A 20149-nucleotide genomic window follows, 5' to 3' on the forward strand; every position below is an offset into this window, starting at 1 on the left:
CTGCTAGCCGACCAACCAGAAGCTACCGAAGTAGGCCAGCCAGCCAGCCAGGCAGAAGGTACCCTGCCCCCTCTTGTGTACGAACTAGGAAGTCATGCCTGAGAGCGAGCAGCACCAGGATGGCCTCCAGTGAGCGGTGTGCTCAGGAGTTAACTTCTGCCTCCAGCTCCTGCTCCCCTCCAGAGGCGCGGAACTCATATACAGGCACGCACAAACAGCTCCTGAGGTGCTCCCGTATGGGGCCAAGGTAGGAGAGTAAAAAAGGACACTATAGGCACGATTAGGTTTTGTTTGGCCTTTAGTCTGAAAAAGTGTTGCTTGAAAGTGTACAACAGAGCGGGTGCAAGCGGCTAGGGGTCACAGAGCCGCCAATAAAAAAGAATGTCCTTAAATAAAGTGTTCACAGAGTAAAAATCAGAACTACCAGTCCTTCCCTCCAACACAATAGAGCACAGGCACAGAACCGACCGTCGATGAGCCCAAGGAGTAAGGAGGAGGCTGGAGAGGACAGCAGAGGCTCCCAGGCTGCCGCACGGAGGGAGAGCCCTCTTTGGAATGGGCTGAGGAAAGCCACCCAGCCCCCTGCACACCTCATACCCACTGCTAAGGCTAAAAGAAAAAGACAAAACTCAGTCTCAGGTCCAAGGGCTCAGAAAACAGTCCAGGTGGGCAGGGTCAGGATGGCTACTAGTCCCGCTTGGCCTTTTTCTTGTCACTGTTGCCATTCTCTTCAGCCCCCTCTGTGGAGAGCGCCTCCTCAAGTTTTCTCTTGCCACTCTCTGGTGGCTGCTCTGTGTTTCGGGGCTTGAAGCAAATGATGATGCACGTCATGTTGTCACACCCTGTACCATCCCCAGAAGTGTCTGGTGCCAGGCACTGATCCAGCAGCTACAGAAAGATTGAGGCAGTTAGGCACAGGGTTTTGCACAGCTTCCTGGGAACCTACAGTACCACAACAAGGCTTGGCCTTACTGACACAGGGTGGCAGAAGGGGAAGGAATGGGCAACACACATCACAAAACAGATACTTGTGAATTTTTGAGGCCTAAGGCTACATCAGGGAAATGACAGATCCAGGGTTTTAATCGAGGTCTTCTAGTGTGTCTCTGAGTGACTGACTAGTAATACTCCCAGCCTCTGGTCTCCCCACAAGTACAGAGAAGCTGTGTCTGTGTAGACCAGGCACCCTCCTCCAACTTCAGACTCACCTCTTCCACAATGGATGACAATAACCGAAGCTCCCCATTTTCATCACGCTGGCTGATCTTTGATTGAATAAAGTCTACAACCTCCTGGCTGCTCATCACATTCCTGGGTCAAAAAAAACAAAAACAAAAACAAAAACAAAAACAAAAAACCAACAGTCAGAATCCAGAGTCCCACCAAGGCAGAGCAGAGGAGGCATGTAGGCAGCAGTATATTGATGCAGGCCAACTTCAACATCTGAGGAAATGCTCCTCAGCTCGGCCTTAGGCTTGATTGTTTTAACAAGAAGCCAACCTCAAAGCTACCCTGCTGCAGCTCCAAGCCTTACTGAAGTAAGGCTGCAGAAGGACAGGTGTCTAAGGGCTTCCCTTCCACCAGTGCTCACCAGATGCCATCGCAAGCAATGACCATAAACTCATGGTCATCAGTGAGAGTCAGCACCTTGATGTCAGGAAGGGCAGAAATCATCTGTTCCTCAGGTGGCAAGTTTTTGTTTCTTTTGTAGAAGTGGTCTCCTGAAAGGCCAGAGTGTTGAGCAGTTTGAATACTTCTCAAACGTGTATTAGAGGCAAATCAAGTCTTTAAAAGCATCATGACTTTGTGGAATGGAGAACTTTAAGTTCTAGCTTTTCCAGCTTCAGAGCTGCTCTCAGAACAAAGAGCTCATCTGCCTTTTTTTTTTTTTAATCGCCCAGAACACTGTAAGAAGTATAACTTCACCATTTCACAAAGATGTTTAAGGACACAAATTATCTGTGATTGTTCTAAAGGGCCCAGCACCTAGAACATTAAGCTTTGCTATTGGTAGTCTGGGACAGAAGGCAAGACCCCAAGATTTCCCTGGTTTCTTAGACCTTACCAATGGCCCTAGAGAGGTTGAGGCCTCCGTTGACTCGTCCATCCATGGTGACCTTGCCACCAGCATTCTTGATTCGTGCTAGCTCCACTTCATCCTCTGGTTTGTGGTCATAGGACATATCTAAGGCTTTGCCAGCCTCGGACACCACACAGCGAGAGTCTCCTGCATTGGCCACAATCAACTGCTTCCCTCGTATCAGAGCCACCACTGCTGTTGTGCCACTGTCAGAGCCAGGCTTAAGAGGAAGAAAGAGAGCCGTGTGGAAGTGTTTAGGTATGAGTGCACTCTCATCAACCATCTGTACTAGAGAGCTTTAAGAGCTGTCCAGAGACAACATGCTCCCTGGCCTTTTTTCAGGCAGTTCTACCCAGATTTCCCATGTAGTTTTTATTGCAGAATTAATCCTCCTGATCATGCATTAAAGACTAAAATACCAAGGGGATATACTTAAAATAAAAATCAGATGATTTACACTTGCTGCTTCTCCTTTCCAAAAATTACTAATCCCCTTCCTCCACACACCTCCTCTTTGCCTTCCATTCCAGGTACCATCATCTCTTCTTCATCATCATCTTCTTCAGCCTCCTCAGTGTCATCCTCATCTTCCTCGTTCTCTGCCTCCTCACTGCTGTAGCCATCCTCTTCCTCACTACATTCCTAACAGGAGGATTCCAAGCTATTGAGATTGGGATATTGAGCACCCCCCCCCCACCATCCCAATCTTCAATATCATGGAAATCTTGAGGTAGGGGACAGGCTAGGGCAAGCATGATAAGCTGACATTCTGAACTAGGCTCAGATGTCATCAGCAAAAACCCCAGGGAAGACCAAACCACCCAGTCAAAATACCTTCTAGAAAATAAACTGCTAGAAAAGAAAGACATCCAAACAGCCTAAAGTAATAATTTAAAAAATGGCCTTCCTGTTCTCTAGGAGTCAGATCCTGAAAGGCCAGAACTCTTATGCCAGAGAGACACCTCAGTGGGTAAAGCCTGGCAATCCAACCCAGGGTCAGTCCTCTGAACTCCCATGGTAGGAGGAGAAAGCTCTCTTTCTCTCAAATTGTCCTCTAACCTCCACAGGTATGCCCTGCTACTCAGGTACACCAGACAGGACACAAAATTAAATAAATGTTTTTATTTTTAAATTTTAAAGAAAAGCTATTCTTCTGAATATAAACTCAACAACAACAACAACAAAGGTAAGAGGGTTAAAGGTACTTGCAATGGAGGAGACGATGCACTTGAAAGGCTAAGACTTAGCACCCACGAGTCTTGGGAAATGATGTTAAATACAAGGAAGATGGGGTGAGATGGCCCACAGGGTAAATTAGGTGCTTGGTGCCAAGCCCAGTAACCTGATATTGAACCCTAAGACTCACGAAAGAAGTAGAGAACTGACTCACGCAAGTTATATCTTTTCCCTCTGCCTCAACAAGCCATGGAACTACACCCGAGTGCGCTCTGTCTCTCTCTCTCTCTCTCTCTCTCTCTCTCTCTCTCTCTCTCTCTCTCTCTCTCTCTCTCCACACACACACACACAAATAAAAACTTTAAAGAGAGTTGAAAGAAGCTTGGAATGGTACCAAACAGGCCCTCACTGCAACTTCAGCATTTGCTTCTTGTCACAGGCTCTTACCTCACTGTCATCCTCTTCCTCCTCCACCTCATCTGATTCATCCTCACTGTCCTCAAAGAACTTGGACTTAGCAACTCGAGACAGCTTGTCAGAGGCTGAAGAGCAGGAAGGTCCAGCCTCACCAGTAGTAGTAGCAGTACCAGGTTCACCAATCTGGCCTGCCTCAGTCCCATGTTCCGAGTTGGAGGAAGGGCCTGTGTGGCCTTTGGCTGTGGGGCCATTTTCCTGGGAAGGAGTTTCCCTAGATGGGTCCTCAGGTCCAGCCTCCCCATTGAGGCCCTGGGGCCCTGGGTCATCGCCCATCCCAGTTCCCGATTTGGTGTGGGGAGGCCCCTTCTGACAGTTCTGCCCATATCGGGTCAGCAGCTCTTCAATTGTCATGGTAGCTTCTTCATGCAGCAATGCAGCCTCCTCATTGTCCACTGCAGGGAGGAGGCTGAATCAGAGCCCACATCCCAAACTCCTCACAGGATGTCAGTCTCCTTCACTAATTCAACACTTCTTGCACACTGAGGCTGAACTTCCCCAATAACTTCTCCTTTAAGGCTCCACTTGCCCTCGATTTTCCTCAGTAGTTTTCTTCTAATGTGTCTCTCCTTTCTTAGTCCAAGGAACAACAGGTGTACTTCCCCACTGTACCTCTGATTTGTATTTAAGTTAAAATCTTTACTCCGACTGAGGACCCAGGAAGCCCATATGCTAGCTTACAAGAAGGGCTGAGTTGTAATATATGGCTATCAAGGCTAGCTGCCCAGTCTTGAAGAAAAAGTCAGCATATATATAACAATAAGAACCAGGAAAACCTCATCAAAATGACAAAATATATATGCAAAAATGCTTAGAGCTATGTACTGGACAAAGGCCAATTCTCTTTATAACACACGTAGTGTACAAGGTGGGTTTTTTTGTTTTGTTTTGTTTTTTGTTTTTTTGCTTTTTCCCCCAGACAGGGTTTCTCTGTGTAGCTCTGGGTGTCCTGGACTCACTCTGTAGACCAGGCTGGCCTCAAACTCACAAAGATCAGCCTACATCTGCCTCCCCTAGTACTGGGATTACAGGCATGTGCTACTGTGCCCAGTGTATAGGGGTTTTTTGTTTTTAAAATTTTTTCAAGACAGGGTTTCTCTGTGTAGTCTTGCCTGTCCTGGAACTTACTTTGTAGACCAGGCTGCCCTTGAACTCACAGACATCTCTGCCTCCTTTACCTTTCAAGCGCAGGATTAAAGGCTTGTCACCACTGTCTAACTCATAAGGTTCTCTCTTTTTGTTTTTTGAGACAGGGTTTCCCTGGATATCCTGGAACTTTCTTTGTAGACCAGGCTGGCTTTGCACTCAGAGATCTGCCTGCCTCTACCTCCTGAGTGCTGGGATTAAAGGCGTATGCTAACACACCTGGTGGTGGTTCTTTTAATTAATTTTTAAAAAAATCCTGACCACTGTTTCCCCTCCTTCCTCCTCTGTTTTTATTCATAAAAGGGCAAGCATCCCATGGATATCAAACAAACATGGCATATCTAGTTGCAGCAAGATTTGGTATCTCCCCTTGTATTAAGGCTGGACAAGGCAACCCAGTATGAGGAAAAGGATCCTAAAAGCCAGCAAGAGTCAGGGACAGCCCCTATTCCCACATAAAGAGCAAGCTATTTGATGATTTTAACATATGCAGAGGGCCTAGGTCAGTCCTGCGCAGGCTCCCTGATTGTTAGTTCAGTCTCTGTGAGCCCCTATAAACCCATGTTAGTCCTGGGGTTTACTTAATGTGAAAATTCCTCAGGTGCCTAGGAAGCCATCTTATCTTGGAATGTATGATAATAAACTGCTCATTTCTTTCTAACATGGATGCCACACTCACCATCATCCTCATCTGCTACTTTTTCTTTATCATCCTCATCTTCAGTGGGTCTCCCCGCAATCTGTGCCAGTTCCTTAATGACTTCCTCTGTGGTCAATTTGGCATCGATAGCCAAGAAGGCATCTTCTAAAGCCTGAATATAAGCAAAATACTATAAGACAAATACAGCGGGTACAAATCAACTGCCCAATATACAAAATTGTAGGCACACAATTGGGATGAAAGCACAGGGGTGGTCAATTACACTAAGACATATATAAATAGATAAAATGGTTTAAGAGACCCGAGAATAAGGAAAGTCTAAAAATACCCAAGTGGGAAGGAGCTTGGTTTGGGCATAGAACTCTTAAAGAAAAAAAAAAAAGATCTATTATGTACACAGTGTTCTGCCTGCATGTAACACCTGCACACCAGAAGAGGGTACCAGATCTCATTGTAGATGTGGTTGCCGGGAATGAACTCATGGCCTTTGGAAGAGCAGCAAGTGCTCTTAACCTCTGAGCCATCTCTCCATCCCAATGGACATAGAAGTCTTTAAGAAGAAATACAACAGATAATCAATAGCTACAGAGCAAAGGAAAGCCAAAGTTTGGAAAACAAGGGAGAACTCTCCAAGTGGAGAATTAAGAGTGTAGGAAGACAGACCTTCTGGAGCTTGCCTTCCTTGTAGGCCTTCTGATCTTTGATAATATCAGGAAGATATTTGGCACAGTACAAGGCAACTTCTTCCCCTAAAAGAAAGGTTTTATTAACAAAACAGTGCTACACACACACACACAAGGACACACAGGTGCTGAATACCTTAGCATACCTGAGACCTAGCTGGTTAAGTCAAGGGGAAGGTCTGACCCTGAAAACATTTCAATATCATTTTTCTCTGAGGAGTGTATTAGTATATCCCTTGGCATTTTAACTATTAAACTTAGTTCAGTCCTGTAAGTGAAAGAACAAAAAATCCCCTTTCTTGCCCATTGGTAAGTCTTTGATGAGGTCTTAGACTGCTACCAATATGATCTGCTAAAGTTACCTCCATGTCCATCGTAGACAGAAAACATGGCTGTCTCATTGTCCAGCTCAGGAATACAGTTGTGAGCATCCTAGAAGAAGAAAACATAATCAGAATGTTTCATCAAGTTCAAACACTATTTCTCCTATATTTCTGGTCACAAAGTACTTTGATAGATATCTTTGTAGTATAACTGTTCTTTGGCTGGCCAAACATGGACTAGAAATGAGAAAGCAAGGTAGAGTGATAAAAGAATACAGGAAGTTGGGTGGTGGTGGCACACACCTTTAATCCTAGCACTTGGGAGGCAGAGATGGGCAAATCTCTTGAGTTCAAGGCCAGCCTGGTCTACAGAGCAAGTTCCATGACAGCCAGAAAAGAAAACCTGTCTTGAAAAACCACGAACAGGAGGGGAAAGAAGAGGATAAGAAAGGGATTAGAAACACAGGCTCAGACACCACCTCTGTAAAACAGCATCCTCCTCTCAAGACCTAGACCTGACCCTTTGGATCTAGAGAGCTTTAAAGTTACTTCTGAGCCTAAACTAAGGTGCCTGCTGCCAAGCCTATCTACTTAAGCTTGACCCCTGGTACTCACATGTGTGGTAGAGGGAAAGAACAAATTCCCAAAACTTGTCCTCTGACCACACATGTTATCATGAACACCTTCCCTCCAAACTAAACAAATAAATATGTGTGATAAAAAACAAATAAATAGAGCCGGGCGTGGTGGCGCACACCTTTAATCCCAGCACTCGGGAGGCAGAGGCAGGCGGATTGCTGTAAGTTCGAGGCCAGCCTGGTCTACAAAGTGAGTCCAGGATAGCCAAGGCTACACAGAGAAACCCTGTCTCAAAAAACAAAACAAACAAACAAAAAAACAAAAACAAAAAAAACACAAACAAACAAAAAACCAAAAACAAACAAAAAAAAACCACACAAATAAATAAAGCTACTGGGCTTGAGAGATGGCTCAGCAGTTAAAAGCACTGACTGCTCTTCCAGAAAACCTGGGATCAATTCACAGCATCCACATGGCAGCTCACAACTGTAACTCTTGTTCCAGGGGATCTGACACCCTCACACAGACATACATGCAGTAAAGCACCAATGTACATAACATAAATAATTTTTAAAAGGTTACTTCTAGACCCATTCTCTGAATAAATAGTAAAATCCAAGGAAGAAAATGTTAAAGAGGATAGCAAGAAGACCTCCTTGGCACCTTACAAACTTGAAAAATAACAAACTCCTACAGAAGGCTATAACAGTATCGGTCAGACAATATTGTGCTAAACAACTTTTTTAGAAGCACAGTGGTGGCGCATGCCTTTAATTCCAGCACTCTGTGGCAGAGGTAGGCAGATCTCTGACTTCAAGGCCAGCCTGGTCTACAGAATGAATTCCAGAACAGCCAGGAGTACAGAGAAACCTTGTCTTGAGGGGAAAAACAAAACAAAACAAAAAAACACCCACCCAAAGCACCTTAGCATCTTATCAAATTCACCCCAAAGCTTAACTCAAGAAGTTACCCACAGCTTAGAGAAATTAGATTTACAGAGCAATTTTCTTCACAACAAATTCAATTCCAATGGCTTAGCACATCTGAAAAGAAGCTGAAAAAGGCCCTGGCAACACTAACATTTTTCCACTAAAAGAAAAGAAAGCAAAATAAAACAAAACAAAAACCCCACAAGTTTGATCATATTCTAACAAATTTCTACTGCTTCAAACTAATGTCCCAAGGCAGAACGAAGTTCAAGTAGGACTGTCAGCCTTTGGTAAAGTGCACTGCAGCGTATTCTACAACACCCCGCAACACCCCAAGCTTCCTTCGGATACTCTCTTCAGACAGAAGAGATGAATGCAAGTCAACATTGTGCTTTGGTTACTTACCTTGCATGAGTTATTTTCAACCATTTTTCCTTCATTTAAAAATTTCTATCAATAGTGAAAAATCTGAATATAGTAATTCTATTGGAGCTGAACTAAGACTATGGCATAGTTCTTGGGTAAAAAATAAGACATCAGGCATGAAAGAAAGACATCAAAAAAGGACTTTTGCTCAGCGATGGTGGTGCACACCTTTAATCCCAGCATTTGGGAGGCAGAGGCAGGCAGATCTCTGTGAGTTTGAGACCAGCCTGGTCTACAGAGAGTCCAGGACAGCCAAGGCTACACAGAGAAACCCTGTCTCAAAAAAATACAAAACAAAACAACAACCAAACAAACAAAAAACCCAATTTCCCCCCTCTCATGAGGTGACAGTCCACTGTATTATGTCATTTGCTAGATACTCTGTTCTGAAATGTGGCACGTGGCTCACACTTTTCTTGTCTATCCTTTTTTTGTGAAGAGAAATGCCCATAACAGAGTCCTCTCACATCCAGGTCTCAGTTCCTAGAATGATTACTTTCACTTTCAGTGAGATTATAGATCTACATTATTTGGAATTGTTCCACCTTCTCTAGGAACTTTAATCTCACTTACATCTTTACTCAGAACCCTTACGCTTGGCTTTTTGGTCCTTTTCTGAGCCACAGCCAAGTATTTCGACACTATGTCTTAGCAATCTAGAAAAACTCATCCAACCTTGTATTACTGCCAACTGCTTTCTTTAGCCCTGTATCAGAAATACTAAGTACTGTTGGTCACAAAATGTATGAGATCAGCTAGTCTCAAGTCTTTCCCAAACTGTTCAAGTTCTCGATGCTGTTCTCTCACTCGTAGCTGACAGGCTAGCCTCTTCCTCATTTTCCTTTATGAGAAAGAAATGCCCTGTCTTCAATATCCTACCTGAAGGTTTCTTTCTACCTTTATATAAACTTTCCTTTATCTCTGGTTCTTCTCTTCCTAGATTAACATTTCCTCTTTTAAGTCCTGATCTCAAACCCTTCTCTGTCAAGATTTTATTTACAGCAAAAGTATGTAAGAGTGACCCTAACTTAAAGGTGTGTGCTACCATGCCCAGCTCTTTCAACATTTATTAAGCTTACTCACTTTACTTTTTGTGTGTTTTGTCTGCATGTTTGTATGTATACCATGTGTACGCTTGATGCCCACAGGGGTCAGAAGGGGGCATTGGATCCCCTGGAATGAGAGTTACAGATGGCTGTGAACCATCATGTGAATGTTGGGAATTGGACCCGAGTCCCCTGTGAGAGCAACTAGTGTTCTTAATCTCTTAAATCACCTGTTGAGCCCTAGGCTTATTTCTTTCTGTGGAATTTTAACTCCCCCAGCCAATACCTAATAGCAGTCCATCTTTAACTTCCTAGCTGTCATTCACCTATTAGAGTGCTGCTGCACTATCCTTGGTAGCTTGCTTTGCTTTAAGGCACTCAGCCACCCCTACCCACATGTATAACCCAATCTCCTAGTTCTAAAGCCATTCTCCAATCACTCCACTTTTAACACAAATACTCCTTCCACTACCTAGCGAAGAAATATGTACTGTCCTTCTTGTTAACACTATCTCCTCTACTTACTCCTGTGCCTGTTATATTACTCTACATCTCAATGACGGTAAGAGGCCTTTCCCAAATACACCAATGTTCTAACTTGCAGCATTTCTTGTCTTTCCCAGTAACTGGGCACTGACCAAAGCCAGACTTGGAACCAGCAGGCCAGAGCAAAGACTGTCTTAAATTTCTTTATTGCTCTGGGGTTTAACGGTACTATGATAGCGCCTCCATTCCTCCTTAGGACAGTACAATGGTTTAGATATGCTTTCCTGTCTAGAGGTATATATGCTCTATAAAGGCCATGCCCCCAGTGTGGTAGGGTTAAGGTAATCAAACCTTAAAATAAGACCTAGTAGAGGGAATTTAGGTAGAGGCTCCAAACTGAACAGAGTACTGTTGACTTGCAAGAATGGGTCGAGTCTGGTAGGGTGTATTACTCCCACAAGGTTGCTTATCATGAAGAGAGAGACATAGAGAGAGCTTGAGCCATCTCTGGTCTCTTGCTTCCTATGTCTTAACAAATTATCTTTTTTACATGTGTTCTTAACATTTGCCACATTGTTCTCACCAGAGTGGAGCAGACTTTAGCATCATGCTTGAACCTCCAAATTGTGAACTAAAACTTTTCTTTATAAAGTACACAGTTTCACCTATTTTGTCACAGCAATGCAAAACATTAACAAAGATGAAGTGTTCCCAAACGTCTCAGGACAACTACCTTAAAGATATCTTCTCCTTCACTTGCTGCACGAAACCCAGAAATATAACACAGTTAAGTATTATGATGTCCAGAAGAGATGACTCAGAATACACACAACATGAGTCACTTGAATAAGGTATTAGGTCTTGGTCTTACTAAGTCATATATCCCATAGCCCCTCTGACATTCTAAGCAATGCATGCATCAATATTAATAAAGGGTTAGTTAATTCTCTTCTCTAATGTCAATCTCCTGATAGCTGTCCTATGATATATACATTTACTTAAACCCTTTGTCAAGTCAAGATGAGATCCATCCTTCCTTCCTTGGCAGGGTTTCTCTGTGTAGCCCTGGCTGTCCTGGAACTCACTCTGTAGACCAGACTGACCTTGAACTCAGAGATCAGCCTGCCTCTGCCTCCTGAGTGCTGGGATTAAAGGCATGTGCTACCATGCCCAGCTGACATGCACAAGTTATCCTCTGATCCTCACATGTGCACTGTGGTATGTGAATGGCTCCTCATATATACACATAAAAAATAATAAAAATAAACCAAAAAGCGCTACAAAATATGTAATATCTTATAGCTTTAAAAATTAGGTTCATGCCAGGTGGTAGTGGCACACACCTTGAACCCTAGCACTTGAGAGGCACAGGCAGATGACTGAGTTCGAGACCAGCCTGTTCTACAAAGTGAGGCCAGGCCAGCCAAGGCTACACAGAGAAACCCTGTCTCAAAAAACAAACAAACAAACAAACAAAAATCACACAAACAAACAAACAATTAGGTTCATTCAAGCTGGAGAGATGGCTCAGTTGGTTTAAAAAAAAAAGGGGGGGGGAGCCCACCATGCAACAAAGTTCTGATTCCCAGGAGGTTCGGTGGGGGAGGGGGAGATAAAAACAAACAAACAAACAAACAAACAAACAAAAAACCTAGCCAGGAATGGTAGCATACACCTATTATAATCCCATTATTTGGGAGGCATGAAGACTACCACAAATTAAGAGGCCAACATAGGGCCAACCAGGGAGCAGAAAGCAATAAAAAATAAGTTTCCAACCAAAAGTACAGGCTAATCATTGGTGAATTCTACAAATAAAAACATTAATATAATTGGTCCTATTAGGTAACCCAAGTAATCTATTTTTAAAAAATAGTTTATTTTATGTGCATTGGTGTTTTGTCTGCATGTATGTCTATGAGAGGGTGTTGGATCATCTGGAACTGGAGTTACAGACAGTTATGAGCTGCCATGTGGGTGCTGGAAATTGAACTCAGAACCTCTCGAAGACCAGCCATCTCTCCAGCCCCACATTAAGCAACCTAGAGACAATTTAAACATTATAGGAAGGTATAGATAAATTACATGGAAATATAACAATATTATTATTACTATCATTACTATTATTATTAACTTGATTTTGAGACAGGGCCTTACTATGTAGCCTTGGCTGGCCTGGAACTCACTATAAAAACCAGGCTAGCCAGAGCTCTGACTGCCTCTGCATCCAGAATGCTGGGTTGAAGAATGCAACACCATACGCACCTCATTTTATATAAGGCATTTGAGAATCTTATCAACAGGGTATTCTGAACACCAGGGTCTTTGTGGATTCTAAGAGACACACGTACCAATTCTTTACAAATTCTCCAAAACATAGATTAAGCAGCAATATTTCCAACTCATTCTATGAGGTCTTATTACCCTCATACTAAAACCAAACTAGTGGGGCAGTGGTGGTGTATGCTGTTAACTCCAGCACTCAAGAGGCAGAGGCAGGCAGCCTCTGTTACAGTTAATTGTATCTGGTCGGGCCTAGGATGCCAGTAACTGACACAATAAGACTGAACTGTATCCACACATCTCTCTGAATTCAAGACTGGCCTGATCTACAGAGTGAGTTCCAGGGTAACCAGGGCTTTATAGAGACCCTGTCTCAAAAACAAAAATTTCAACAAAATAGTAGCCAACTAAATCCAGCAACACTTCAAAAGGGTTATTTATACTCAGTGACCAAAGGAATCCATATGCCGCATATAAGATAGGCTTAGCATGCAAAATTAGTTAATGCTATATATCATATATTAAAAATGGTGAGCTTAATAGATTAAAAATAAAAAAAGCATTTGACAAGGCTGGAGAGATAACAGCCATTAAGAGTACTTACTGCTCTATCAGGAATGGAGGTCAAATCCTATCACCCACATTAGGCAGCTCACAAATACCTGAAAATCTAATTCCAAGTAATTCTACAACCCCTCCTGGACACTGGGCACCTGCACATACACACATACAAACAGACATAAATAAACAGCACTTAACAAAGCCTAATAAAGTCCATTCACGACAAAAAAAACTCACCCAAACTAGAGGGGAAAACCCTCATCCTGGTAAGGGCTTATCTACAAGGGATGGAGATACAGCTCAGTGGTAGTATTCTCACAATACCAAAAACTTATGTGGCCTCAAAGTTTTTCCTTACACACGAGGCAATGGACAGGAAGTTCGAGCAATTCCTTCCCTAGGTTCAATTAGTTTGCTAGTGCAAATCACAGAATTCAGGGAAGCATTTAGTGGGTATCACTGAACCTTCCACAGACTGAGGATCACATTTTTCAAGAATATCCATACATCCAGCTACCATATGTTCCCTGAACTCCTGACTAATCAAATTATTGGCCACTGGTCATTAACTGATCAGCTCTACTGTCCCAAGAAGTTAAGGATGTATGCTGTAAGCCCTAACTATCTACTATACCTCAGTATTTCTTGTGATAAGCCCTCATCCTAGAGATGCATACATGCATACATACTCATACACCAGCTATCACTCAGTTTTATAATAGCATACAAAAAGGCACTACATTGATGACTTCAAGGACTTTAATATGACAGAAGATCCAGGAGTAGGGCAAATATACATTTCCTAATATCACTCATAGCAATTCCATTCATACATATATACCCAGGATATATATCCACACAAAAAGTTGTACTTGTCCGTGCTGGGGATGGTCTTGTACACTATGTATTCAGACGCTGATTCCTGTGCCCCCAGTTCTCGTTGCAGTAGAAATGTGGGCATTATCACTTCTATAAAGAATCTCCTGCCCCTTTTTTTGTTTGTTTGTTTGTTCAGGTTTTTCAAGACAGGGTTTCTCTGTGTAACAGCCCTGGCTATCTAGGACTCACTCTGTAGACCAGGCTGGCCTTGAACTGACAGATTTGCCTGCCTCTGCCTCTCAAACTGCTGGGATTATAGGCGTGCGCCACTGCACCTGAATCTTCTGTCTTAATACTTTGTAAAAATTATTCTCTGATAGTTAATAAAGAAGCTGATTAGCCAATAGCTGGGCAGGAGAGTCAGAGGGTCTCAGGAAGAGGCCAGAGAGGAAGGCTGCCATGAGGACAGAAAGATACAGCAGAAGGCCGAAGTGAGAAGTCCTGAGTTCAATTCCCAGCAACCACATGGTGGCTTACAACCATCTATAATGAGATCTGATGCCCTCTTCTGGCCTGCAGGTGTACATGCAGCATAACACTGTATACATAATAAATAATTTTTTAAAATTACAGAGAAATATTCAGCTACTAGAATGATAGAATGAGTCAGAATACATCAATGACACTATAAATATCATACACTAGGTCTGGTGGAGATAGCGCCCTGCTTAAGAGCATTTGTTATTCTTGCAGAACCAAAACCTGGTGGCTCACAACTATTTGTAGCTCCAGCTCCAGAGGATCCAATACCCTTTTCTGACTTTATGGGCACAAGATATACATTCCTGTGAGGAGTTCAAGGTCATCTTCAGCCACACAGAAAGTTTGAGCTACATGAGACAGTCTCAAACAGTCATGCAAGCTTTTTTTTTTTTTTTTAAAGTTATTTATGATGTATACAGCGCTCTGCCTGCATATACACATACACGCCAGACGAGGGCATCAGATCACATTATAGACGGTTGTGACCCACCATGTGGTTGCTGGGAATTGAACCCAGGACCTTTGGAAGGGCAGTCAGTGCTCTTAACCTCTGAGCCATCTCTCCAGCCCCACACGCTTCTTAAAGAGTTTCCTATTTAGTGTTATATTCAATCTTTAAAAAAAAAAAAAAAGTATTTTTATTTTATGTGTACAGGCATTTTGCCTGAAATGTGCATCTTTGCATTGCCTTGTGTACCTGGTGCCTGAAGAGGCCTGGAGAGGGTATAAGGTCCCCTGGAGCTAGAGTTACAAAAGGCTTTTATTCACCACACCATGGTCCCTTGGAAGAGCAGCAAGTGCTCCTATCTGCTAAGCCACCATCTCCTCAGTCTCTCAATAATCTTTTATGATGACTCCTCAAACTTAGACTCAAAAACATACCAATACCAAATAGGGCATAGCGATGCAGACCTGTAACCCTAGCATTTAGGAGGCAGAGACAGGAAGATACCTGCAAGTTCCAGAACAGACAGGGCTACATAGTAAGACCCTATCTCTGCCCCTCAGCTCCTCAAAAGGCTGAAGAAGTAACAGTACATGCTAAGTCTGGCAACCTGAGCTCAATCCCTAGGACCTACATGAAAGAAACAGAAATTACATTTCACAAGCCACCCTTTGAACTTCACATGTGTTCTGGCATATGCATAGCCCCCCCCAACACACACAAACAGATTAAAAAAAAAAAAAAAAAGACACTGGCAAAGCTTTTTTGAAAGGGAAAAGTATTTACTGAATTTTGTAAAATCCTAACTCTCCACAAAAACTGTTTTGCTTCTTTCGAAGGTCCCTCAAAATTCCTTTTCCTTTTAACAGTGCACTGCCTTTAGACTGGACTTCTAAACAGCCACCAAAACCTCACAATCTTTTATGTTTCTCAGTACCACCTCCTACTCTTAGCAACACAGCCCATACATAGCTCAACCAGTTGGAGGACCCCTCCAAACCAAAAAAGAGGAGGGGAACATCATTATAACATTTTGACACCCACTTGGGGCCCCCCACACTCCCTAAAAAAATTCTGGTTCCACAGCAGGAGGGTTGGAAAGAGGTAGAAGGTATAAAATACCAGCTTTTCAAAATTATTACTCACTTTACATCCTGGTAAAATACCAGCTTTTGATGACTACCCTTGGTTCAAGAGAGGGAGTACAACAAGCCTAAAGCTAAAAATCTATGGGTTAGAATTTTAGCAGCTTCTCTAAGGTATTCTAATATAAAGTCTTTAGAATGAAGCCAACAAGGCAAATGGGCTTCATTAACAGGCATAATCAATCCAAGATATACCATAACCTTCTTGCCCCATTGAACTATATGTACTGATAGGTCAAGAGCTTATTTTCTGAAAAGATTATTTTAAGAGACTAGAAACTACAGTATCTTAGTAATGTTCTTACAATAACAAGACACCATGTAATACGTTGAGGGAGGAAACAAACCTAGAAAGAAAAGTATCACCGAAGCAGAAAAGCATCTGAAATAGTACTCCAAGAAGATTAGACATATTACTCAAACAAGAGTAAATTTAAGAATAGCACAACAGGAAGGCTTTAGTGCTCAAGTAGATTGCCTCTTAGAACAAAGATCATCATCTCCAGAACAGTTAGCAAAATTCTTCACAGCAAACAGCCCTAAACTAAAAATGAAGTAGTTCTCTAATCACCAGTGGAGAAACAAACAGGAAAGAAAGAAAGAAAGAAAGAAAGAAAGAAAGAAAGAAAAATGCTTAGCAGAGAAATAAAAACACAGAATTCCTAGATTTGAAAACACTCAAGCAACTCAATTCATAAAGAAAAATAGAAAGAATGCCCCCAAAAGTAGAAAAACATTTTATTTCACATAGATGAAAATTAAGGAACAAGAAACTTGAAAAGTCTATGAGAGAGACAGTCACTAAAAGAAAACACCATAGCCTAACCCAAACCCCAGCCAGGCTAACATAATGGCTTTCTTTCTTTCCTTTTGAGAGACTCAAGGAAGGATTGGGAAAATGAGGTATCAGCAGAGGCCAGAAGAGGGCACTGGATTCCCTGGAGCTGGAATTACAGGTGGTTGTGAGCTCCTTGCCATGAGTGCTGAGAACCAAACTCTGGTCCCCTGTAGGAACACATAATCCTTGCCACCGAGTCATTCCTAAGGCTTTCCTTCTCAATCTATACCCAAGTGACTCTAACTACACCCAGCTCTACAGTGTGCCACTGAGAAACACGAAAGCTGTGCTTCAGTCTTACACCTCTAAGAACAGCCCCTACTTACTGTCTTGAACAGCTTCACAGGGCAATTTGTATCAAGGTACAAGTGTCCTATCTTTCTAGGCCCCAATTTCCAAGTTGTCAAATGTGGGCGCTAAGCCAGACCAGATGAATGAATAAGCCCCTCTCCTTGCTGAAATAGTTTATCTAGCTGCAAGATACAGATAACGCTAGAACCATTCATCAAAGCCTGGTAAGAGAATACATTTTGAGTCTGAGAACAAACCATTCAGGTTCACACTGTCATTCCAGAGCTAACCACAGGGAGGAGTGAGGGATTTGAGAAAAATCCCCAGGGGAAACAGTATTTGGCTGTTACCTGTGGCCCACCTACGAAACGGATAAACCTCCAAGTCCAGACATATTAGAGCATTTCCCTAGTCCCTATACCTAGACTTCACACAAAATTTCTCAAAGACAATGTCCTTCTTTCCCATTTCCATTTTACTACCAGGTCTCCCTGTTCATTGTAGTTTCACATCCATTTGCTCAACACTGTTAATCCAGCCGGTTCTGTGTTCCTTTCATCCAAAGTGAATTTTTTAAAAAAGTTATCTGTGGATCGTGACGAAAAAATTGATGAGCAGACTGAAAATGGAGCAAACTAAATCTTATGCACAGGCAAATGACAACTCAGTAAGTTTTAAAGAAATCGAGTGATTTAAAAAAAAATTACCAAGCATAATTTTTTTTAAAAAAAGCAAGCCTAGTGACAGATACAGGTCTCGAAAGGTTTCAAAAAGAGTGACAATTCTCGAAGGTCAAGAGGAGCCTCTGAAAATTAACACGACACACCTAAGGCTAAAAGCAACTAAGGGTTAAGAATGGGAAACTAATTATTTGCCCGGGCTCCCTTTTCTCCATCAAGTTTCTAGCCCCAAGAGGCCTGCCACATGACATTATTTGAAGAATAAAAACTAACCAGCCATTCACATCTATTCCGCCAATAAGCGAACAAAAATCGAGTCTTCCCTCTTCCCTCTGACAACTACACCCCACGCCGCCTGTAAGCCTGGAGGGCTGGGCTGGCACCAGGGGATGGCGCGAAGGCACGGAGAGACGGCGGCCAGTGGGCGGAAGGTGCCTCTCCCCACATGGCAGGGCTCCCGCCGCCACTGGCCATCGGGCCGCCGTCCCCAAGCTCCAGCTGCTCCCTCTCCACCCAGATCCCGCGCTCGCCGCCGCCTCCTGCACCGTGGCCGCAGGCTCCCGTCAGGGACCCTTGCCTGAGGAGAACCCCATCCCCCCCCCACCGCTCCCTTTTTCTGTCAGGTTCTTGCCATGCAGAGGCCAGCTTCTGGGGCCCTGTCGTCTCACCTCCATGGAGACGCGCCAGCCTTGCATGGCGGAGAAGCCGTAGGGCAACGGGAGGCGCGGGGCGCCAACCCCGTCCCCGGAACACTTCACCGTGTTGGGCTGAGAGAGGTAGGCACCCATGGCGGCGGCTGGCCGGCGGTCTCTGGGGCAGGCGAGCGGGACGCGACCCTCGCCGGCGCCGGAGCCGGGGCCCCGGGGGCGCGCGTGGCACGGAGCGGGCCCGGCGGCGCAGCCGACGCAAGGTGCCGGCGAAAGGCGCGAGGCCGGCCAGGAGGCGGTAACGGGACGGGAGCGGGGAGAGAGCGGAAGCGGAAACCGCGCTGCTCCAGACCCCGCCCTGCTGGTGCGGTGAGCCCTGCTGCGGGCGGTCATTTCCTTAGCAACTCGCCCCGCCCTCGGGGACAACGGCCCGCCCAACTGCCGCTCCCGCGAGACTGATCGCCACGCCCACCAACCGCCGGGGCCGGAGGGAGCTGCGGGATCGTGCAGCGGTCCCCTTGCTGACCCTACCTTGCTCCGAGTCTCTGGCCTCAGCATTTTTTTTTTTTTTTTTTTGGTCCTGAAATCTCTTTTGTGTGGGACCCGGAGCGTCCAGTCGTGTCCTGCGGTGTTGTCAGCCCTGTCCCTCTCTCTCCCTCCACACGCCCTCAGATTCAGACAATTAAAGTTGACTATCGTTCTGCGCTTCCGCGGTATTTGGCCGGGCTCTGTGTGGCCTGTACTGACAAAGGAAAACGGATACCTAGGTCTGTGAAATTTTTCGAATTAATACAGGGTAGAAACGCCTGGTGCAGTTGCCTGGGTGAGACGGGAGCAAAGTGGCGGGAACGAGCTCCTTCTCGCCGGTTGTAGGTGCCTGAGGACGGCGTTTAACTGCGGGAGAAAGGCTGGAGGACTGAGGAAAGCAAACTACGTTGGGAAGGCTTATTGAGGGAGCTGGGTGGCCTCTAGCGATGACCACAAGCATCAAGATGGGTACTGTGGACGTCATTGTCGGGCTGGTGCAGGCGTTTTTGATGATGGTTGGGCTGATTCTGTGGGTGCTGTAAGTGGTTAGAATGCCCTTAACCTGAACGCTATGGCATGGGACTGGGGTGGGAATGGAAGGACAGACAATCCAGCAGATTCTTTTTATTATATGGACTGGATGTAAGGGAAAGGAGAAATTCTTCCAAAGTATAAAAAAATCAACTCATTGAAAAGAGAACGGCGGCGGGGGCGGGGGGGAAGGCTGGAGAGCCGGCTAAGAACGCTGGCTGCTCTTCCACGTAAGCCGGTTTCAATTCCAGGATCCACATGGTAGTCCAGCTCCAGAGGATTAGACGCCCTCTTCTGGCACCAGACATGCAAGTGTAACACAAACATGCATGCAGGCAAAACACACAGATACATAAATTTTAGGTTAAAAGCCCAGTATTAGGGCTGGAGAGATGACTCAGTGGTTAAGAACACTGACTGTTCTTCCAGAGGTCCTGAGTTCAATTCCCAGCAAGCACGTGGTGGGTCACAACCATCTATAATGAGATCTGGTGCCCTCTTCTGGACTGCAGGTGTACATGCAGGAAGAACACTCTATACATATTTTTTTTTTTAAAGCCCAGCATTATACTTCATGTCAGTAATTCCAGTAATTCAAATACTTGAGAGTCTGAGGCAAGAAGATCAAATATTCCAGGTTTCAGGCCAACCTGGGCTACAGAGTGCGATCCTCTCTCAAATAATAAGCGAATCCCAGAATTATATGGCTCCTCAGTCAAAACACCTTAATTATCAGAAATCACTAGAGTTGGTCCTCTCCACAGCCCTTTTCTCCAGTGGGTTCTAGAATGCCTTCATTTCGCTAATGACTCAGTGGCTCAGCATTTAG

At 44.2% G+C, this 20149-nt stretch overlaps 1 protein-coding gene across 1 annotated transcript; it reads right to left on the minus strand.

The window, feature by feature from the left end:
• Window positions 1-256: 256 nt before the first annotated feature.
• On the minus strand, window positions 257-18472 carry Ppm1g (protein phosphatase, Mg2+/Mn2+ dependent 1G). Its single transcript, XM_051141668.1, has 10 exons — window positions 18283-18472; window positions 6583-6652; window positions 6201-6286; window positions 5556-5688; window positions 3704-4125; window positions 2588-2722; window positions 2066-2300; window positions 1592-1721; window positions 1209-1311; window positions 257-888 (listed from the first exon to the last, which is right to left on the minus strand). The coding sequence occupies exons 1-10, from the start codon at window positions 18400-18402 to the stop codon at window positions 688-690; spliced, it is 1635 nt and encodes a 544-aa protein (XP_050997625.1). The 5' UTR covers window positions 18403-18472; the 3' UTR covers window positions 257-687.
• Between the last annotated feature and the right edge of the window lie 1677 nt (window positions 18473-20149).

This window comes from Acomys russatus, chromosome 1, assembly GCF_903995435.1.
Source record: "Acomys russatus chromosome 1, mAcoRus1.1, whole genome shotgun sequence".
NCBI lineage: Eukaryota > Metazoa > Chordata > Mammalia > Rodentia > Muridae > Acomys > Acomys russatus.

Coding starts and splice junctions, on each gene's coding strand:
- Ppm1g (XM_051141668.1), bottom strand. CDS start 18,402: ATGGGTGCCTACCTCTCTCAGCCCAACACGGTGAAGTGTTCCGGGGAC. Junction 5,689..6,200: donor AGGAAGGCAAGCTCCAGAAG/GTCTGTCTTCCT, acceptor GCTTATATTCAG/GCTTTAGAAGATGCCTTCTT. Junction 2,301..2,587: donor GAATGGAAGGCAAAGAGGAG/GTGTGTGGAGGA, acceptor CTTCCTCTTAAG/CCTGGCTCTGACAGTGGCAC.